Source organism: Microtus pennsylvanicus, chromosome 12 (genome assembly GCF_037038515.1).
Source record: "Microtus pennsylvanicus isolate mMicPen1 chromosome 12, mMicPen1.hap1, whole genome shotgun sequence".
Taxonomy (NCBI): Eukaryota; Metazoa; Chordata; class Mammalia; order Rodentia; family Cricetidae; genus Microtus; species Microtus pennsylvanicus.
In genome coordinates this window covers 63869566-63893078 of record NC_134590.1, presented here as the reverse complement: position 1 = coordinate 63893078, position 23513 = coordinate 63869566, and the positions used below count along the sequence as shown (strand labels likewise).

The window sequence follows — 23513 nt, the reverse complement described above, 5'->3', positions numbered from 1 at the left end:
CTGACTCCCTGCCGAGGCTCAGGACAGATGCCTCAGCGCAGCAAAGGACTTAGAATCTAATTCTTAGTCTAAGAAGTGACTGAATGAACTCACACATTCACTCTTAGAATCATGTGTTTTTATTTTCTCCCTGCACTCTTTTTGTTCTGCAAAGTTTCCAGTTTTTACACACACACAAAACAAAGACAGTTCTCTGATAATCGTAGGGTTACAAACTTAGTGTTTCTCTTGGGGTCATAATGCAGATGGGAGCTGTCCCAGGAGACTCAGTTCAGGGAGGCGTGGTTAGGAAGACACCCACCGGAGCAGCACTAGGAGGCAGAAAGATTGATTTAATAGGCTCTGAATTGTGAAGAGCGTTTGTACAAAATAGCACATTTCTAGGATTAACTATGGGTTTGTAGTGATAAAAGCGGTGGGGCTGTGTCCCCGGCACCCAGCCGCCGCATGGCTAGCTTATGCTCCGAAATAATTACATGGAAACTGTATTCTTTTAAACACTGCTTGGCCCAATAGCTTTAGCCTCTTACTGAATAGCTCTCACATCTTGCTTTAACCCATTTTTAATAATGTGGGTAGCCCCAAGAGGTGTGGCTTACCAGGAAAGATCTTAACCTGCGTCTGTCTGGAGTGGGAGAATCATGGCGACTGCCTGACTCAGCTTCTTTCTCCCAGCATCCTGTTTTGTTTACTCCGCCTATCTAATTTTCTGTCCTATCAGGGCCAAGGCAGTTTCTTTATTAATTAACCAATGAAAGCAACAGATAGATACAAGACCCACCTCCATCACGGGTTAGTGACAGAAAATGCAAAGGGGAAATGGGTAGGTGCAGAAAGTGGATGGCTTTCTTTAGGGTTAGCGCTGAGGGTCAGCTGGGCTAGCGCTTTCCCAAGTCAGCTATGGGAGAATTAGGGCACTCGATCTCAAATGAGCTTGCACATCGCTTTATGTCTGAAGGTCCCAAATGTGGCCCTTATGAAAGACTCCTTTCCTGACTGCATGCCCTGCCAAATGGAAGATAGCTGTAGGGAGCTGGCTTCTAATGTATCTCAGGGAAGGAAGCAGAGATTTAGCTGTGGGAGTCAAGGTTTTTGACTGTGTGACTAAATTCTCTCAATGGTCTCACAGAGTGGGGTAAGTCACCCAATCAGCCAAAGAACAAGGCATGGTTTCCAGTGTCTTTGTTCTTGTGGAACAAATAGATCCTGCTATGAAACTTGTTCCAGTATATATCCTATATATCAGAACTACATAGCTAAATGAAAGATCATCCTCCTAACCACCCACAGACAAGTCCCAGCCTGGATTTAGGGATTCCCATGGGACCTCTTTGGCTAAGAACTCAATTCAATATAACCCCACTCTGGTACCATAAACTTCATTTGGTAATGAGGAATATCCAGTTGGGTCACTCTGTTATTTGGTGATTTCATTTAGAACCTTCATCTATGTACATAATTCAGGAAGCTTCTATTGCATTAGGTTTCCATATGATCCCTCAAATGGCCCTTAGCTTTAGCTGTCTCTCCCTGTATTCCCTCCATTGCCCCTTCTTCCCTCCAGCTTCCTGTTTGATCCCCTCAGTCCACTTCCCCTTTCCAGCCTCCATCCATCATTATCTCTTCAATTCCCCTTCTAGGGAGACACCTCCCTTACCCTTAGTCCCTTCCTCTCAACCTCACTTCTGCAGTTAAACAAACTCTAGCTGCTTGTTCAACAATTTAACAGCTACCATCCCCATATGAACAAATACATATTTGTCTTTCTGGGTCTGGGTTACTTCACTCAGGATGATTTTCTTCTAGTTTGTCCATTTACCTGAGAATTTCATGATTTCATTTTTTTAATAATGGTTGAGTAACATTACACTGGGTAAATGTACCAACTTTTCTTATTCATTCATCTGTTGGTGGACATCTGGGTTGTTTCCAATTTCTGGTTATTATTCATGAGCAGCAATAAACAAAGCTGCACGAGTGTCTCTGTGGTAGATGACACATCCTTTGTATACATGTCTAAGAGTGATATTGTTGGATCTTTTTTTTAAGATTTTTTTTAATTTTTCCATTCAAAAATTTACACTTCCTCCCCTCCTCCCATTCCCCTCCCACTCCCCCACTCTCCCTCCTCCCTTCTTCTCCCTGATTGAGAGAGGGCTGGAACCCTGCCCTGTGGGAAGTCCAAGGCCCTCCCCCCTACATCCAGGCCTAGGAAGCTGTGCATCCAAATAGACTAGGGTCCTAAAAAGCCAGTACATGCAGTAAAAACAAGTCCCAGTGCCTTCATCAATGGCTTCTCAGTCAGCCCTCATTGTCAGCCACAATCAGAGAGTCTGGTTTCATTACATGCTTGTTCAGTCCCAGCCCAGCTGGATTTGGTGAGCTCCCATTAGAACAGACACACTGACTCAGTGGGTGGACCAACTCCTCGCGGTCCTGACTTCCTTGCTCGTCTTCTCCCTCCTTCTGCCCTTCAACTGGACCTTGGGAGCTCAGTCCTTGCTCTGATGAGGGTCTCTGTCTCTATCTCCATCCGTCGATGGACGAAGATTCTATGGTGATATTCAAGATAATCATCAGTGTGATAGTGGGACAAGGCCAGTTCAGGCACCCTCTCCTCTGCTGCCCAAGGACCTAGCTGGAGACAACCCTATGGACACCTGGGATCCCCTCTAGAGCCAAGTCTCTTGCCAACCCTCAAATGGCTCCCTTAATGTGGATATCTTCTTCCCTGCTCCTATATCTGCCCTTCCTCCATCTCCACCCTGCCACTCCCCCAAGCTCTCTCCATTCTTTCCATTCTCCCTTCCCTCTCCCCCTCTCCCCTTCTCCCAACCTCATCCTTACCCCTACTTCCACCTCCGTGCTCCCAACTTTTGCCCAGCAATCTTGTTTGCTTCCAATATCCAGGAGGATCTATATATGTTTTTCTTTGGGTTCACCTTGTTGTTTGGCTTCTCTAGGCTTGTGAACTATAGGCTTAATGTTCTTTGTTTATGGCTAGAGTCCACTAATGAGTGAGTTCATACCATATTCATCTTTTTGAGTCTGGGTTATCTCACTTAGGAAAGTGTTTTCTATTTTCATCCATTTGCATGCAAAATTCAAGATGTCATTGTTTTTTTTACTGCTGAGTAGTACTCTAATGTGTACACTTTCTTTATCCATTCTTCCATTGAGGGGCATCCAGGCTGTTTCCAGGTTCTGGCTATTACAAATAATGCTGTTACGAACATAGTTGAGCAAATACTTTTGTAGTATGATTGGGCATGCAAGATATTTTATGTTATTTGAGACTATTTTGATATGTGTTAGTTCCTTGATTTCTCTCTCAGTCCTTTTGTCATTTGTATATAGAAGGGCTACTGACTTTTGCGTGTTAATTTTGTATTCTGCTACTTTGCTGAAAGTGTTTATCAAATATAGAAGTTTCCTGGTAGAATTTTTAGGGTCACTTATATATACTATCTTATCATCTGTAATTAAAGATACTTTGATTTTTTCTTTTCCAATTTGTACTCCCTCAATCTTCTTTAGTTTCTCTGGCTAAGACTTCAAGTACTTTATTAAATATTTGAGGAGAGAGTGTACAACCTCATCTTGTTCCTGACTTTAGTGAAATTGCTTTGAGTTTCCCTCCATTTGAGTTGATGCTGGCTATGAACTTGCTGTAAACTGCCTTTATTTATGAAGAGGTGTGTCCCTTGTATTCTTAATCTCTTTAGAACTTTTATCATGAAGAAGTGTTGGGTTTTTTGAAATCCTTTTATATATCTAATGAAATAATCATGTTGCTTTTGTCTTTCAGTCTCTTTATATTGTGGGTTACATTTGTAGATTTACATATGTTGAAGCATCCCTGCATCTCTGGGATAAAGTCTATTTGATCATGGTGGATAATCTTTTTTATGTATTCTTGGATTTAGTTTACAAGTATTTTATTGAGAATTTTTGCACCTATGTTCATGAGGGAATTAGTTTTTAATTCTCTTTATTTGTTTGGTCTTTATGTGGTTTGGGAATCAGGGAAACTGTGACCTCATAAAATGATTTGGTCAATATTCCTTCTGTTTCTGTCTTGTGGAATTATTATTTGAGGAGTACTGACATCAACTCTTCTTTGAAAGTCTGGTAAACTTCTGCACTAACACCATCTGTCCCTGGGCTTTTTTTGGGGGAAGGAGACTTTTAATGGCTGCCTCCATTTCACTAGGGGCTATAATTATGTTTAAATTTGTTTATCTGGTCTTTATTTATCCTTGGTAGATGGTGTATATGAAAAAATTTCCATTTCATTTAGATTTTCTGATTTTGTAGAGCACATGTTTTTAAAGTATGTCCTCATAATCTCTGGATTTCCTTGATGTCTATTGTTATGTTGCTCTTTTTGCCTCTAATTTTGTGAATTTGGATTTTCTCTCTCCACCACTTAGTTAGTTTGGCTTTGAGTTTGTCAATTATGTTGATTTTCTCAAAGAATCAACTCTTGATTTTTTTGGATTCTTTATATTTTTCCTGTTTTATTGATTTCAAACCTGAGTGATTATTTTTGCCTTCTAATTCTTTTGGGTGTGATTTCTTCTGTTTGTTCTAGGGTTTTCAGGTGTGCTGTTAAGTTATTCATATGCGATTTCTCCAATTTTTTTGATGTAGTTACTTAGTGCTATGAGCTTGCCTCTTGGACCTGTCTTCATTGTTTCTCATAAGTTTGGCCATGCTGTGTTTTCATTTTCGTTCAATTCTAGAAAGTCTTTCATTTCTTTCTTAATTTCTGTCTTCACACATTTTTCATTCACTAGTGAGTTCTTCAGTTTCCATGAGCTTGAAAATTTTTTGTTGTTTCTCTTGTTGTTGATAGCCACCTTTAATCTGTGCTGTTCAGATGGGATGCAGGGAGCTATTTCTGTTTTCTTGTATCTTTTGTGTCTTCCTTTGTGTTCAAGCATGTGGTCCATTTTGGAGAAAGTTCCCTGAGCTGCTGAGAAGAAAGTATGTTCTAAGCTAAGTAAGCTAGTTCCAAGGCTTCAGTTTCCCTGTCCATCAAATGTAAGCGAGCACCTACGAGTTCCTTCGTGTGAATGCACCGAGGCTTTGGTGGGAAGGGGGCCGCAGATAAGGCGTGAAAAGTGCTTCAGAAAGTGGAGTGCACACAAGGACATGCCCGTGGGAAGGGGTGTGTCCTTCTGTTGGCACAGTCGCTCTTCTACTTTCTGTTAAAGGTTTGACCCTCTCTCCCTCAGGCAATGTTCTCCACTAACCGCGGGACAGTTGGAGGCTTCTTCCTGGCGGGTCGAAGTATGGTGTGGTGGCCGGTAAGTTTCTCTGAAAAAAAACTTTTCTTTTTTTATTATTTACTTTTTGAGATTATAATATAATTACATCATTCCCCCTCCCTTTCTTACCTCTAAACACTCCCTCTTTGCTCTCTTTTAAATTTATGGCCTCTCTTCATTAATTGTTGTTACAAGTTTTTGTATGTATTTATATGTATATGCATACGTATACTTGTATATGCACACAACACACACACACACACACACACACACACACACTCCCCACACACGTATTCCCAACAATAGCCTGCTTGGTCTGTATAATGTTACCTGCATGCCTGTTTTCAGGGCTGAGTATTTGGTACTGGGTAACCGGTTGGTATGCTCTACCTGGGGAAAACTTCTGCTCTCAACACCCCTAGTTGTTGATAGTTACTTGTGCAGGGCGGAGACCCGGTGGTTTTCACAGCCACTTTGGCGTGTCTATTAGTGTTGTCCTTGTTCAGCTCATTCTAGGCAGTCATGCTGGTGAGATTTCATGGGTGTAGCTTCTGACATTCCTAGGAGAACAATTACAAGGCAAATTTCCTAATCCTACAGCTTATAACTTTCCATTCCCTCTTCTGCAATATTCTCTAAGCCTGAGGTACAGGAGTTGTTTTGTAGATGTGTCCCTTAGAGTTGGGCTCCACAACTCTGTATTTTGACTGGTTGTGTTTTTCAGTAATGGTCACCATTTATAGTAAAGAGGAATTTTCTTATTTCTTTTTCTTTCTTTCTTTTTTTTCTCGAAACAAGGTCCCTGGCTGTCCTGGAACTCATTGTAGACCAGGCTGGCCTTGAACTCTCAAAGGTCCCTCTACCTCTGCCTCCCCAGTGCTGGGATAAAAGGCGTGTGCCACTACAACCTCCTGGCTAAGAGGACTTTTCTTGATGATGGTGAAGACTGTACTCACCTGTGGGTGTGAGGACAGCTATCGAGAACTGTGCTGAGGCACTGTGCTGCTTTAGTAAAGCTGCAGGTCTTCCTGCAGTGTCCATGACGTCACCAGCCCTGGAGAGGTGGCGAGGCTTCCGAAAGCACTAGACATACTTTCCCCCCTGTTGAGCAGTTCTCAAGTCCAGGTAGGCAGCTCTTGGTTAGCAGTAAGGTGTTTTGCCGCTACTACACCCTTAGGGGTATCATATCATATGGGTCATTGTTACAGTTCATAGGTTTCATAGGTGTCATAGCTGGGTAGGACTGTCTGTTCCCCTCCTTTGGAAGCTTTCATGAATGAATTCTTCCGGTGCCATAAAAGCTAGTCCTCAGAGGGGGGCATTTAGTCAGCTTCAGCCAGGGGCTTTTGGGCACTGTGTCTGAAGTACGTGGTGTCTTAGCAATAGAAACTTACCTTCTACCTGTGGGGGCAACCAAGAGCAATAGTCTATGAGTCTCTGAGACAACCTAGCCTATTGGCAGAGGCTGCTCATTCATTTCCAGCTGCCCAGACCCAAAATAATCACTCAGAAACTGTATTATTTGCAATACTGTTTGGCCAATAGCTTAAATGTATTTCTAGCTAGCTCTTGCATCTTGAATTAACAGATTTCTATTATTTTATATTTTACCACGAGGCTTGTGGTTTACCTGCAAGGTTCCTGCTAGCAACTCATGTCTTTCTCCTCTGGCAGCTACATGGTGTCTCACTGACTCCACCTACTTTTCCCCAGCATTCAGTTTATCTTTACTCATTTAATCTATGACTGTCTGTACTCTTTTATATTGTAACTGTCTATACTGATTTTCCTCTCTCTCTCAAGCCTATGTACATTTATCCAACACAACGACCCATTCAGAGGTCTTTTCCATCTGGATTTGTCTTCATTGAATGTGTATCTGTAATTATATTTTGACCAGGAACACTTTTTTTTTCTTTGAAATGCTAAACAGGAATGGCTAGGACCAACTCCATGGTCCTGCCTGCTTACTCTACGCAGTCCAATATGGCGGAGGCATGTTTGCTGCCTCTGAAAGCCATTCTCTCTGCCCCAGATTGAGGGCCACAGTGGGCGTTTAGAGAGAGGCATTTCTTTCACACCAGCCTTTTTGAACACTTGATCTTAGCCCTCTGTGTGGCTAGAGACTCCGTTCTGCTCCCCAAATGATCTCAAAACAAGGCTGAGAAATGATGGCTTTGAATATGGACAAGGCAGGCTCCTCGCACTCCATTGTGGGTAAGAATCACCCGGAGGGACTTAGTTCTCTAATTCAGTAAGTCTGAGTGGTAACTGAGACGTTGCAGTCTCAAAAGTCCTCGGTGGAGCTGATGAGGAGCAGAAGACTCTGTGAGCAGCTCTGGTTCCAGGAGCCCATTTCTAGGGCTGAGTTGCACATTGAAGGCATAGTCATTGAACAACGCCTGTCTTGATAGGTGTAATCCCATTACTTTCCAGCCCTAACATTGAGAACAGGGAGAAGTGATGCAGCTGGATGTTTTCCTTTGGGTGCAAGTTATTCTCCCTTATGGAAAGGTTCATTTGACACCATTTCACTGTGTCAAACCCTGGAGGGACTGAAGTCAAAATTTTACTGATAGAATCATTGTGCTATAGAAAACTGAATTGGTCTTTATCAGGGAAATAAATTGCAGTGCGAGGTAAGCTGTCCTTGGCAAATGGTCCAAATAATTGAGGGGCAGTTCTTCTGACAGTGATGGGCAGTAGAGGGACGGGGACCCCTGCCCAGGAGCTGGTGATGAGAGGGATTTGAAAGATTTGGTGCTGCCAGAGCTGGTGAGATCTCTTTTCATGCCTTGCAGATAGCTGCTGTCTTCTGAGTCTTCATATGGCCTCATTGTGTGTGTGCGTGTGTGCTTGTGTGTGTGCTTGTGTGTGCGTGTGGGGGGGCATTGGAGGGGAAAGCAAAGTTCTCTGGTACCGTCTCTTTCTTTTATAAAGACACCAATCTTATCACAAGGCCCCACCTGAATGACTTCATTAACCTGATAAACTTTGAGATAATCCTGTCTCCAGAGGCAGGGGCCTGAACAAATTCAGGGGCCTCTGAATAAAGTAGGGTCACCCAGGGGCCTTCCTAGATGGAAGAGCAATAAACCTGGACTGAACAGAGCAAGAGGGACTGTTTGATGCCCCTACACAGAATCAGGAGCTATTTTAAAACCTAGGACTGAAGGTAGACCTGGACAATTCTCTGTCATTTATGCCATAAAGTCCCCTGTGCCCTCCAAGGACAAAGTTGGATAATGGAGCGGTTACTTACCCCAGCCTTGATGTAGATGGGGACAAACAAACAAACAAACACCCAGCCCAGCCTGAATTCTGGTTATTTTTGGATTATTATCTTCACCAAACCTTTGGTCAGAAAGAGGAACATATTTTTAAACAATATAGTCCCTTAGATTCTTTTAAAAACTTAGTACTTTTATTTCTTGAGATTATAATTACATCATTTTCCTCTTTCCTTTTCTCCCTCCAAACATCTCCCAAGCTCTTTTTCAAATTCATGATCTCTTTTTCACTAATTGCTGTTATGCACATATATGTGTATGTATGTTCTCCGCTCAGTCTGTATAATGTCACTTACAAGATTCCTCTTCTGAATGAGTAGAATTCACTTTGTCAGCCTTGGTTATGCCTTCCCTCATCAAATCCATCAACAAAGACTGTTGCCTAGGTTTTTAAAGCATAGCCTCCCAGTCCCCAGCTTGTCTTTGCATCACCTAGGCCAAGGCGCCATCCAAGCTGCAGAGGTGGCTTCCCCAATATTACACTCCATGCACGAATTAGAACAGTTCATAAAAGCACTTTTTTCTCTTTCTTTCTTTCTTTCTTTCTTTCTTTCTTTCTTTCTTTCTTTCTTTCTTTCTTTCTTTCTGTCTGTCTGTCTGTCTTTATTTCTCTTTCTTTCTCTTTCTTTCTCTCTTTCTTTCTTTCTTTCTTTCTTTCTTTCTTTCTTTCTTTCTTTCTCTGTCTTAAATTCTTGTAGAGGCTTCCTGTCACACTAAGAATGACATCTACTCCTGTCTTGGCACTGGCCAGCCCCTATTGACTGTCACGCCACCCTGTCCTGTCCATCACACTCCAGTCACCCTGGTCTTTTCAGGCCTGCACTCATTCCCACTTGGAGCGTGGGTGCTGGGAACTGAACTTGGGGTCTCTGCAAGAGCAATGTGTCCTCTTGGTTGCTGAGCCATCTCTCCACGCCCAGGTTGCTATTTTCTCCTTCAGTTCCCATGCACAGCCCCCTTTTCAGTTTCATCCTCCTATCCCCTACTCTTGGGGATTTAATGAACATCTTCTTAATTGTTTGTCAGATGTATATGTGTGTTCCTGAAGAGTGCGGTGGTTTTTGATTGTTCCTGGGGCACCTCCAGGACCTTTGTAGAAGAAAAACAGCAATGTGGTGTGGATTTAGAGACTAGTTCTCATTAACAGTATCTTGTGTTACTTCTGAGCACATGAAATCCCAAAATTTCATGTCAGGAAACCACACAGAAGGCACCAGCTCTGCACTCTTTCTTGACAAGGAGTGTGGGGTCAGGGGTCTCTATATGATTGCCTTCAAGAGCATCTGCACTTACTGAGGACTGTGTTAGGCCCCAGCCACCTGGTCTGACAGGATGTGGAGGTGAAAGGCTCAGCCTTGCTTCTGAGCAGACAGTCCCAGGAGGCTCAGGGGCACCCTGGTGGGCTGGGGGACTTCCCAGGGCCTCCTCACAGTTAAATCAGATTCAAAAATGACAGACAGATGTGGATGTCGATGTGACCTGCTGCTCTTTCGAGCCTCTCTTTGTGTTTTGTTATTTTCCAAGTCCCCATGCCTGCTGTGGGATGTGGTCCCACAGATTTCAATGATGAGTCGCTTTAGAATTACCCCAGCTGGTCTCTGATTGCTCAAGTGCCTTCGTTTGGCGGACACGTCTCTTCTTCCGTTGTCCCAGCCAGAGTGTCCTGCTTACCTAACTGTATTTATCACTTTTTGTTTCCAGATCGGAGCCTCTCTCTTTGCCAGCAACATTGGAAGTGGTCACTTTGTGGGGCTGGCAGGGACAGGAGCAGCCTCAGGCATTGCCATGGGTGGTTCTGAATGGATCGTGAGTATCACCTGAGCCTCCATGTCCTAGAGATAAAAGGAGCTGGTCCTTGTTAAGAAAAAATAAGGAGGGCTAGAGAGATAGCTCATAGGTTGAGAGAACTGACTGCTGTTCTGGAGGTCCTGAGTTCAATTCCCAGCAACCACATGATGGCTCACACCCATCTATAATGAGATCTGGTGCCCCCAAAACGCTATATACATAATAAATAAATTTTTAAAAAAAGAAAGAAAGAAAAAATAAGGAAAGGGCAGGTCCGCCAGTGCAAAAGAAGTTCAATTAGGTCAAATCAAACCAAATCAAAATGCCTATCATTTTATTAAGTAAGATGCTCTCGGGTGGCCGAGTGTGCTGCCAGGAGACAGGACAGCAGGGAGCCCACGCAAACTAACCCACGTGTTTCTCCTCTGGGAGCCCACTTAATTACCCTGTGGGAATGGTCCTGACCCTCCTGGGGTAGGGGTTGGGACCTAGCATGCTGGAATTTGGAGTCCAGACCAAAGCAACTCCAAGGCCTGGGGGCTGGGATGAATGCCACGTGCTGGGGTCTACGCTCCCAACTTAACAGTCCTCAGTTCCATTTTCGTTGCTATAATGAAATGTTGGAGACAGCTTAACTTTATAAAGAAAACATACTTCTTTAGTCAATAGCGTTAAAGGCTGAACTTTAAACAGCATGGTACAGGTTCTTGTGAGGCTCCCTCTGGACTGTGGAATGTCAGTGGCAAATGATTGAGGGACATCACTCATTCAGGAAGATAGGATAGAATCAAGACTGGCTTTGTAAAATTCCCCCCGCCCCCGCCCCGGGAATAGCTGAGGAGTCCCTTTAGAATTACACCTGTCACTTCTGAACAGTGCTCTCAAGGGCACAAGGAAGTCCCAGTGTGCTCTGCCACCTCATAAAGAGCCACTACCTTTCTACAATAAGGACCAAACTTCCCGTATGCAATTATAGCAGAGTCTTAGCAGGCAGCTCAGTCTGTGTTCAGGATCTTGAGATCTTATGGGATTCTCAGAAGCACCTGGGTGCAGTAGGGTTTGACTCCAGGAGCATTCACATGAGAGGCCCGCTAGCTATGACAGTCACAGGAGCCCCTTTCCCTTTGTCCTCAAAGACAAGGCCTCCTCTAGCCAAGTTAGAAATTGGGAAATGCTACTGGATCTCCTTTTTCCCTTCCTATTCCATTCCTCCCTCTTTCCCTCCCTACCTCATCCCTTCCTTTTCCTTCCCTTCTTTCTTTCCCTTCTTCTCTAAGTGGTATTTTATTCTTTATAAACCAGGGAAGAGAAGAAAGAGAACTCAGAACTATAGCTGGGAGTCCATGCTGTGTTGACAGTGGGGAGTCCGGGCTGTGTTGATGGGCAGCATCCTGGGTTCTCTCCCAATGTTGCTCACATGCTTTTGCCATAGGCCATGCCAGTAGCAAAGTCTATCCTAGCCCTTTAGGAAGGAAGGGATAGAGAGGTGGGGATTTTCTATAGCAGTTCAGCATCTCTTGAGAGAAGCAGAGACGTGGACATTTCTCCTGATCTGAGTTTACCTCTTGTTTTGGTTACAGGCCTTGGTTTTTGTGGTTGTGCTGGGCTGGGTGTTTGTCCCCATCTACATCAAGGCTGGGGTAAGTAACCGCTCCATTATCCAACTTTGTCCTTAGAGAGCACAGGGGACTTTATGGCATAAATGACAGAGAATTGTCCAGGTCTACCTTCAGTCCTAGGTTTTAAAATAGCTCCTGATTCTGTGTAGGGGCATCAAACAGTCCCTCTTGCTCTGTTCAGTCCAGGTTTATTGCTCTTCCATCTAGGAAGGCCCCTGGGTGACCCTACTTTATTCAGAGGCCCCTGAAGCATCCTCTGAGTGTGTTCTTATGACACATTGCTGTGAGCTCGTTACTTCCTCCCCTAGAAGGGAAACAGAGAGAGAAAAAGAACTATGCCCCCCTCTTCATTTATGTACAACATCACCTCCTGTTTTGGAGCCTGTGGCTGACCAGACATAGCTTCATCATCACCTCTTCAGTGACGTAGATAAGCACCTCAGCCATGTGAGTGTCTGCATGGGGAGCTAGAGGTGACACAGGGCAAGCTGCAGACTGTACCTTCTGGAAGCTCACAGAATGCTGGTGACAAACTGGTCCCAGAAGACAACAGGCTAAGACCATAGGGAGCAAAACAGAAAGTGTGGCTGGATTTGCAGAAGGGAAAATTTGAGGAGGCCTGTAGCTACAATCCTTTGTACTGCCTATGTAGAACAAGGTGACATTCACATTCGGATAACTTCTCTGGGGCATTGGCAAGAGAATACCATTGTCTTGTATAGTAGATGCACTATATAGAAAAAATACATACAGACACAGGCAGGGAGACAGACACACACAGACACATACGTGCATTTGCATACACCTTCTCCAGGGCAAGCATCTGCCTCCTGGGTTACATCCAGTCATGTGTGTATTATAGAACATGTGTTTATTTGATGCTTTTGATACATTGCAGCTTAATGCTAGGGCCTCTCTACGTCTACTGGACAGGGTATGTGGAGCTGAAATAAGCCAATGGCATCTGGCTGTTTTGGCTAACAAGGGGTTTGAATCCCTGACCACTCTTGATGCTCTGACACCAGGATAGACCCCATTTATCTGCTTGCCCTGGACTATCTGTTCACTTGGGCTCCATTTCATCCCACCCAGGTGGTGACCATGCCAGAGTACCTGCGGAAGCGGTTTGGAGGCAAGCGGATCCAGATCTACCTTTCCGTTCTGTCCTTGTTGCTGTACATTTTAACCAAGATCTCAGTGAGTGCATAGCCAGGGGCCTGTGGGGTGGATGGGGGAGGGAGGTTGGCCATTGGCTCATCTTCCACTATCCCAAGAAGCAACCATACATTTCTGTGGACTTTGCGTGTTAGCCTTCTTGCTGCTTAGGGGAAAGTCCTGTTTTCTGCATCAAGGAGCCATGGAGCTCAATGGGATTCCTTGTCCTCCACTGTGTTGTAAGATGAAAATGTATCAGGTTCATGAAAGTTCAGCGAAAGCTTCTCTGAAGAGATTAGAGGAAGGTTGAGATGTCACGTGAGCTGTCATCCCACCCCAGGGAATATATCCAAAGGAAATAGAAGCAGCGTGTAAAAGAAATAACAAACTCCCAGGTTTATTGAAGTCTAATTTACAGTACTCAAGGTATAGAGTCGACCAAAATGTTCATCAGCAAGTATAGGTGGAAATCTACCACACACACACACACACACACACACACACACACACACACACACACACACACAACACTGTTCAGTCTTAGAAAGAAATCTCAGCGTTTGACAATTTGGGTGAACATGGAGGCCGTGTTAAATGAAATAAGCAAGTGCAGAAGATAGATGCTCAGGATCTCATCCTCTTCTGCATAGATCCTGAACCTTGAGCAGAGTGCTGGATACAGACATCTCATTCAGGGCCGAGCGCTCCAGAGTCTCCCACTCTCTGCACGTGCTCCTGCTGTGGGTCTCTGTGTCAATTCCAGCTCCTCAAGAAGCTCTGAGGAGGGTTGGGAGCTGCAGCAATCTGGATCCCAGCAAACGTTCTCTGCACACAAGCTTTACAGCATCGCTGTCGTGCATGATAAACTACTGCAGACTGCTTGACTTTAGCAATGCAATCCGTTGCTGCTCCTGGTTCATTATTTCCTTCTCATTTTTCCAGCAGTCTTATAAGTCAAATCCTAGAGTTCATAGCATTTGCTTTCAGTTCTTCAGCACACACCTTTAACTTTTGGAACCAATAACCTTTATGCCTTTACAACATTTAATGAAAACTTTTAAAATTATGTAATTTAAAAATTCAGATAACTTAATGTTTGGCATGCCCAAAATTTATCAATCATATAAAAATGTTTTCACAGGGTTAGGACACATTGAACTGATTGCTCTTCAAAGAAAATATTTTAAAGTTTTTAGCATACCACATTTATTTTTCCCTCTTATATTATCCTCTGATCTGGCCTACATACAAAGACTTAAAAATTGGATTGTTTGTCTCCTCATTCAAGAAGAAAAATTCATTATAATACTCTGGATTCTAGAATCTTATCAGGGGCATCACTTGCAAGCATTTATCTTTTCACTTTCTGAACAGTATCCTTTGATGCACAAAGGTTTTACATTTGGTGGAATTACCGATTTTGTATTTATTGCTCATGTTTTTTGGTGATATTTCATAGAATTTGCTGTAAAGTTGAAGAGAATGGAGATTTATTTCCATGCATGCAAATATGAAGGTCAGAAATAATTGTTAGATGTCTTTTCCTATTGTTCTCCACCTCATTTTTTTGAGACAAGGTCTCTCACTGACTGTGGAGCTCACCATTCAGCTAGACTGGCTGACTGCTGGGATCTGCTGTCTCCAACCCCTGTGCTGGGCTTGTAAACCCTTGCAATCCTACCTATTACCTGGGGCCTAGGGATCTGAACTAAGGCTCTTGTGTACACACAGCAAGCATTGTATTTACTGAGCCCTAAGGAAGGAGGCACCACCTGAACAGAGCAGAGGGGATGTAGACAGTGGGGTTGGGGACACCTTAGAAGGGACAGGACGCTCAGAGGGACCTGTGTCTTGGCGTAGCCGTGAGAGTTGGAGTGCACAGGAAAGGGAACACAGCTGTCGGTTCTGAAGGGCAGATTCGTGAGTCACAGTTGAAGCTGGTGAGGTCTGTTGGCTGCGGTTGCCATGGAAAGTGTTCTCTGCCCTTAAACTGGAATAGGGCGGTCATAGAAATAAACCAGCGCCAGGCATTTTGTTTTGTTTTGTTTTCTTCTCCTTATCACCTCACCTACTCTTCAGGTTACTGATTAAACCTCCTTGGACTTGAGAGCCCCCAGGTAGCCAAGCGCCAGCCCTTGCAGCCCAGCATGAAGGAGGAGCAGGTTCCCTAGTGGTCACTGTTTCCTATACGTGGCAACTGAACGGGACACAGCTGCAGGCTGCTTCTGTTTGTGATTCTGAGGTTCCTGGCTGGAGGCCCTGGCCAATATAATATTTGTTTCACCCGGTGACTAAACAGCAATCCCAAAGTTGTCTTGAAAATGTACATGACGATGTCTTAGTCCTGCTCTAGTTCCCACTGGGGGCTTTCCCCATCTCTGGTTCTCACCAGTATACTTCAGGGCTGGAGATGTGTATTTTACTCTCCAAACCATGAGAGAGGAAACTTGAGTTCAAGAGATATCAGGTAATTTTCTTAAAAGTCACACCACTAGGGCAGGAGAGATGACTCAATTAGTAAATTAGTAAAAGCCACAAAGCCTACTGGCTTGGGTTCCACCCCCAGAACCCACAAAAAAAAAGCCAGATGCAGAGGAATGCATCTGTAATCCCAGCCAAAGCACAGTAAAGTGGACAGGAGAACTGTCTGCAAGCTTGTGAGCCTGCTAGCCTGGAATAGCTGATAGAGAAACAAGAGAGATCCTGTCTTTAGAAGCTGGAAGATGAGAACCAACTTGGGACATTTCCCTCTGACTTCCATGTGTGGATACAGGCACACTGGCAAGGACCCATGCAGTCTCACAAGTGTGCACACAGCTGGGATACAGACACACAGCTGTCCAGAGCACACAGATGTGCACACACAGCTGGGATACAGACCCACAGCTGTCCAGCGCACACAGATGTGCACACACAGCTGGGATACAGACACACAGCTGTCCAGCGCACACAGATGTGCACACACAGCTGGGATACAGACACATAGCTGTCCAGCGCACACAGATGTGCACACACAGCTGGGATACAGACACATAGCTGTCCAGCTCTAGGTTCATAGCTTGCAGTCTCACAATTCTGTCCTGTATTCAGATGAGATGAAGCCAGAGAATGACGGAAAGGGTAGAGTGTCTCACCCTGTGTCCTAAGTAGATAGACATTCACAGATGGACAAACTGCGGAGAGGGAAAGGGCTCTGCGAGGCTCAACGGGAGCAGAACTGGAATAAATAGTAGGTTTCCCAACACCAAATATTTTAACCTATGTTCTCTTTGTTGTATGAATCTTACAATCCTCTGCGGAGATCAGGTCAAAATTCAAACCTCTGGAGAAATGAAGGGTTTGTGTGTATGTGTGTGTGTGCATGCACAGAGGGTGTGTGAGACTCATATCCAGACAGGGAATAGTTAAGGACCCACTAGAAGGGGTTTGGAGGGATGTAGAGATTTAGTAGGTGTATCTCTGGTAGAAAAGGAAGACAGAGAATTGCAGGTACAGGTTAGCAGCGGCAAGGAGACTCAGTTGTGGCTGCCATCTTGTGATCATGTCTCTTTGTCACTCCGTGGTTTTAATGGTTCACTTGAACACCTGCCGCATCAATCTGTGAGAGGCATTTTGTTCTATGAGATTTGCTGACGTAGTGTATCTCAATCAAATACGTCCAATGAGTTGAGATAAAGCTTCAGACTTTATGAATCATCGACAGCTGGATGTTTCTATTTCCTGGATCTGTTATCACAGATCGTGACTGCAATAAACTTTTAACAGTAACCCTGGCTGCACATTTTAGGTCTTTGGGTAGAGATAAAAGCTTTTGTGCTTGCTTAATGTTTGATGCTTATGACCTGGACTGTTCACTTTGACAAACAGCAAGAGAGAAATTTGAGTCATGAGGCTTCTCCATCTGAAACCTTAGTGCCAGGGAGGACTTACTGGGTGCTCAGAGATATCTTGGTTAGGATCAGAAAGGTCAAGAAACACACACACACACACAATCCCAGGGTTGGGCAGGTATGGTAGTACACGCCTTTAATACTAGCACTCAGAGCAGAGACAGGAGGATCTCTGTGAGTTCAAGGCCATCCCAGTCAATTTTGTGTGTTTCAGGATAGCCAGGGCTATGTAGAGAGATCCTGTCTCAATAAAATAAAATAAAATAAAATAAAGAAAATAAAATAAAAATCCCAGGGATTTAAACCTCTGAGCTGAGGCCAGGTAACCTGCTCAAGGCTGTTACTCTCAGAGGTTTCCCAGTGGGAACCATGTTTTATTGCTTCCCAAGAGTCCCATGGACAGAGTTCAGCGCAGCTCTCAGAGTAATAAGAATCATGCTTGGGTTGAACCCAAACTTTCATCCACTGCTATAACCAAGGTTTTATTGGAAATCCCACAGAGCATAAGCCAATGCGTTTATGTTGTACTGGGCTGTGCTCTTGTCTCAGCCTTTGCCAGAGAAGATAAAGGAGAATGGTTTCCAATACCATTTTTGTGGGTATGTGTGTGTATTACTGGGGAATGAACCAAGGGCCTTGTATATGCTAGGCCATCACAATACCACTGAGCTTTTTAAAGTGTTCTTATTTTAAATTAAATTTTTTGAGACAAATTCTCACCTAAGTTGCCCAGACTAGCCTTGGTCTCTGTAGGTCCTGAGGTGATGACCCTCCTGCCTCAGTGTCCCTAACAGTCGGGATTCTGAGCCAATGCTACCATGCCTGGCTTCCTACCCCTATAGAAAAGGAATATTTGTTCTTGACTTTGAAGGACATACTTTAAAATTGTTACTTCATCTTGGTAGTGCTTAGCAGCACTGAGAAAGTTTCTTTCTTCCCTCCTTTCCTTTCTTCTTCTCTTCCTCTGTTTTGTTCCTCCCTCCTGTTTTGGTCTGTTTCTCCCTCTCTTTTAGTGCTAACAGAATCTTAGCAAAGGCGCGATCTGGGATGACCTATGAGACACAGTGGGAATACAGGAGACGTTTATACCAAGGCTGGCAGTGTATTCTCTAAACTCATCCCCCAAGTTTATAAGTGGAAAAACCCCACCTTAAACATTTCACACTTCAAAAGTACAAAGAATAATATGACACATACTTTTTAAAAATATCTACCACTCAGACTTTATTTATCTAAGCAATTATTTAAAAAAGAAACAAATCAGAACCTAGTAGTATCTACCCTTGATCTCAGTACTACATATGGCCTGGACTATGTGTGCCCCGTTCTCCACTCCAGGAGGGGATATCTGCAGGGCCCCCCCATTCCCCACTCCAGGAGGGGGATGTCTGCAGGGCCCTCTGTTCCCCACTCCAGGAGGGAGATGTCTGCAGGGCCCCCCGTTCCCCACTCCAGGAGGGGATGTCTACAAGGTCCCCTGTTCCCCACTCCAGGAGGGGATTGCAGGACCACAGGGCATCTGGTGACGGAGCTATTAGCTCGCTGTGTGTGCATGGCCTCCCAAGACCAGGGTGTTTCTTTCTAATGTATAACTTTCTGTGCTATTTGTTTTAAAATCACATACACAAATTTTTCTAATATTTTCCTAATTTTTTCTTCAAAATGACTTTTGTTTGTGTAGAAAATAGTCCAGAAAAGTGATCATTTAGCTTTCAATATATTGTTTTAGATTTATTTTTAATTGTAAGCACATTTTTGTTAAGACCTTTTTTTTATCCTTGAGATTACTTCATCATCGCATTATTTCCCCTTCCTCCCCTCCCTTTAGCCACTCCCCATGTACACACACTTGCTCCCTCTCACATCCATGGCCTTTTCTTTCATTAATTGTTGTGACATGCATATACGTGTGTGTGTGTGTGTGTGTGTTTATTCCTGAATATAACCCGCTCAGTCTGTAGAATGTTACTTGTGGGTGTGTATCAAGACTAATCATCTGGTTTTAGATAACCAACTGGAGTTCTTTACCTTGGGAAAGACTGTCTCCTTGCTGCATCCCTCAGTTGCCTGTAGTTCTTGGTGTAGGGCTGCGGCCTCATGGGCTCTCTTCTCTTCACTTTCTAATACCTCAAGCACAATGTTGAAAGGAGTGGGGATAGTGGACATCCCTGTCTCATTCCTGACTTCATGGGATTGCTTCAAGCTCTTCTGCACTTAGGATGATGTTGACGGTGGGGTTTCCATATATAGATTTTATGTTGAAGTATGTTCCCTCTCGTCCTACATTCTCTGGGACTTTTATCATGAAGGCATATAGGATTTTGTCACAGGTTTTTCCTTTATCTATTGAGATGACCATGTGATTTTTTATCTTTAAATATATTTATGTGTCTTATTACATTTATTTACTTGCATATGTTGAACCATTCCTGCTGTGAGTTCTTCAGTTCGACTGTGTCCAGGAAAACTATTTCCATGACATCATCCAGCCCTTCCGGGTCTTATAATCTTTCTCTCTCCTCTTCCACATAGTTCCCTGATCCCCAAGGGGAGGATTTGATGGAGACATCTCATCTAGGATTGAGTAGTCCAAAGTCTCTGACTGTCCTCACATTGTGAGTTGTGGGCCTTTGTATCTGGTACTGCAGACAGCAGCATCTCTGACCATGGCTGAGTGAGACACTGATCTATGGGCACAGCAGAATGTTGCTCAGAGTCCTTTTCCTGCTACCCTCCTTCAGCGGAACGTAGTCTTTGGTTTTCCTCTAGCTCCATGGCCCATCTAGTCTCAGGCTTTTGGCGACTCAACAGTTTCGGGTGTAGGTTCCATCTCGTGGAATGGGGCTCAAATCCAACCGCAGTGGTTGGTTACTGCCACAACTCTTGTCCCACCGTTGCTGCAACACGTCATGCACACGGATCACCACTGTAGGTCTAAGAGTTTGTAGCTGGGCTGGTATTTACCTTTGCCCTCTAGTAGAGTGCAGAGTGCCTTCAAGTACCATAAACCCTAGCCAACAGGGCAAAAGCTCTCACTGGTCTCCAGCTCCACTCCTCCATGTCCAATGAGATGTGTAGATGTTTTCTTCTGCAACAGAACCTTGCCATCAGTTTTTGGAGAGAAGCCGATAAACAGCCTTGACAGTGGCCTGAGTTGCTCAGGAATTTCCATGGCCCCCTTTGCCTAACAATAAGATGTAACTCGTTCCTGGCACGGAGAATTCACTTGGTAGTGAAAGACGGCTAGTTGGGGCTTTCTTTCCCCCTTTGTTTGGCGACTCCATCTTCATTTCTTTTATATATTTTATATTTTAAGAAGCTTTTATGAAGTCAGTTTCTATGTGATAACTGTCCCTTCCTGCGTTCCCCCTACCCTCTACCCTCCTCTCCACTGAATCCTCCTGTCCCATCTCTCTCTAACTATATATTCTAGTTCCTCTTCCTTGAGAGATCTTCCCCCAACACTGGTTCTTTACTCTATACCTAGCCTAATGTTTAAAAGGTAACATCCACGTATAAGGGAATACATACCATATTGTCTTTTGTGGCCTGGGTTACCTCACGCAGAATTTTTTTTCTCCATCTATTTTCCTGTGAATTTCATGAATTCCCCTTTACTTAACAACTGCATATTATTCCATTGTCTAAATGTAGCACTTTTTCTTTATCCACCTGTTTTTTTCTTTTATTGAAGACAGATTGTTTCCCCCACATAACACAGCCTGATTCCAGTTCCCCTCCCTCTGTTCCTCCCAGCTCAGTTCTTCTCCACGTCCTCTCCCTTCTGACTCCATGCCCTTTCTGTGCCTTATTTTAAAACAAACAGTCACCTAAGGGATAACAATATAATAGATTAAGAGAAAACAAAAATAAACACATTGGAGTAGGACAACACAAACGAACAGAATGAAAAGAGCCCAGGAAAAGGCACAAGAAACAGATATGGGCACAGAAACCACTTGTTCACACTCCCGGGAACCCCAGAAGAACCCAGAACTTGAAACCATGATATACATGCCAAGTGCCTGTGGGATAAAATATGAATGACTAAATAAAAATGAAAGGGATACAATTTTAAATGGAGAGAGAGAAAAGAAAAAGCCCTGACATGACATTACGAGACAGGGACTCTCCAAAGATGTTGTCGAGTTAATTTTCTGTCAGCCATCTACTGCTGGGCATGCAGCCTACCCTTAGGAGAAGTCTGCTTTCCCAGGGAGGCTCTTTGGAGACAACTGAATTTTCATTTTAAGTGGTTATCAATTGGAGACAGCTTCTGGGTTAGGGATGGGTCATGGGAGCACGTCTTTCAGTTCTAGGACACCATATGCAGACCCGTGCAGGCCTGTGTATGCTGCCTCAGTCTCCATGAGCTCATATGAGCACATAGGTCCTGTTGGTTAGGAGGTCTTGTTTCCTTGGTGGCCTGCATCTCCCTTGGTTTCTATACTCTTCTTCCTATTCTTCTGAGGGTTCCCTAGACCCTGAGTGGAGGGATTGGGTGGAGACATCCACTTTATGATGAAGGGTTTCTTTTCTTTCAGTCACTGCACGTTGTCCATTGTGGATCTTCGTATTTGTTCTCATATACTGCAGATGGAGACGGCTGAGCGAGGCTCTCGTCTATGAATGTATAGCAGAATGCCATTTAGAGCCAGTTTATAGCTATGCTCTTTTAGTAAGAAAGTAGAATTTGGTTTTCCCCAGGTATCTGGGTTATCTGGTCTCATGTTCTTGGTCAGCCAAGCAGTGTCTGGTATGGGTTCCGTCTTTTGAAGTGGTCCTAAGTAACTGCAAGCTTTGTGCCCCCGTTGCACTGGTGTACAGTACTGGCATTGCAGGCAGGGCACCCTCATACATGGAAGGTTTGTAGCTGCGTTGCTGCGCATGCTTCTCCTTTACTAGCAGGTGCCTTACCTTCCAGGACCAAGAACACAAGCCCATAGGGATGAAGGCACTATGTAGGCACCATCTCCCCTTTTTTCAAGATCAGGGCATTGTATAGGTGTTGTCTTCAGTTTGTGGGGAGCAGTCTATAGCCTTGGCAATAGCCTGGGTCATTTTGGGGCTCCCATGGGATCCCGTTGGCTAAGAGCTCAATTAGACATAACCCATTTTTTTTTGTTTTTTTGAGACAGGGTTTCTCTGTGGTTTTGGAGCCTGTCCTGGAACTAGCTCTTGTAGACCAGGCTGGTCTCGAACTCACAGAGATCCGCCTGCCTCTGCCTCACAAGTGCTGGGATTAAAAGCGTGCACCACCACCGCCCGGCCAACATAACCCATTTTTGGTACTGGAAATTTCATTTGGTGGCAAGAGAAGTCCAGTTGGGACTCTCTCTCTCTATATATATATATAATGAAGATTCTACTATACTGTTTTTCTATACTACCCCTCAAAATACCCCTTTATTTCAGTCATCTCTCCCTGTACTCCCTCCTTCAACTCCCTCTCCCCTTCCTCTCCTCACTCGACCCTCCTGTTCTATTTCCCTTTCCTGGGGAGATCTCTCTATTCCCTCCAGTCTCTTTCTCTATGCCAGCCTTCTGTGATTCTCTATATTGTAGTTTGGTTATCATTGACTTAATAGCTCACATCCACATATAAGTGAACATACACCATATTTATTTTTCTGGGTATGGGACATTTGCCTGAATACTTGATGGCACACGTGCAGCTGGGGAACCAAGAAGTGCCAGCGCTTGCGGTGGCTACCAGAATGCTGGCAACTTTGGGTGGTGGAAATTATAACATTTTACCCTCTTCTTTATTATAAAAATTGGGGGGAGGGTTAAGGGTAGCAGAAGGGCAGGAATGGGGGCGTCAGGTCTCTTGAGACTGCTTTCTGTTGATTTGTGGGCATCGAAATCTTGGGAGACTTGAGAAAGCTGGGATGCTGGCCATGCCCTGAGGTAGCTGGTTACTTCAGTGTTCTCCAGGCTTTGTGGAACTGTCCACTTGCCAGGCTGGACCCGATGAGATGCTGGTGAGGCAGATTACATTTAGAAAAAAATTTGATCCTGGTGACTGAGGGAGGAAGATCCCCAAGTTAGAGGGAGGGGGGTTCCCCAGAGTTCTCAAGATGAAGAAGGAATTTCCCAGGGAGCCAGAGACCAGGGAGAAGCTAAATGATACTTATCCTGGGTGCGTCTGGTCTGTTCATGTGGGTCCAGTTTGGCTCCCTGGAGCTTATGAGAATGTTTACGTTTTTAAAAAGAGATAAATTTTAAACACATTAAGAAGCTCATGGTTATGATAGTATAATGTTGGCATAACTTATTAGGATTTTATCGGTTAGTGTTAAGATTATGGAAGCTATATAGTGAGAGAAGAGAGGAGGGAGAGAAGGGCAAATTATTAATTAAACCTATTAATGTTTACCTAAGCAAACCTTAGGGCACTTGTTCCTTTTAGCATCACCTTAGTATTACGTTAGTATTACCTTAACGTCCAGGAGACACTGCTGCAGTCCATGATAAGCCTGTTATATTGAAATCTAC

General features: G+C 44.1%; 1 protein-coding gene across 1 annotated transcript in view; it reads left to right on the top strand.

The window, feature by feature from the left end:
- The window catches only part of LOC142832604 (sodium/glucose cotransporter 1-like), a 60133-nt gene that overhangs the window by 6249 nt on the left and 30371 nt on the right, over positions 1–23513 (top strand). The window contains exons 2-5 of the mRNA XM_075943163.1: positions 5241–5312; positions 10265–10369; positions 11932–11991; positions 13063–13167. Of these exons, the coding sequence (XP_075799278.1) occupies positions 5241–5312; positions 10265–10369; positions 11932–11991; positions 13063–13167 (342 nt within the window). The remainder of the gene's footprint in view (positions 1–5240; positions 5313–10264; positions 10370–11931; positions 11992–13062; positions 13168–23513) is intronic.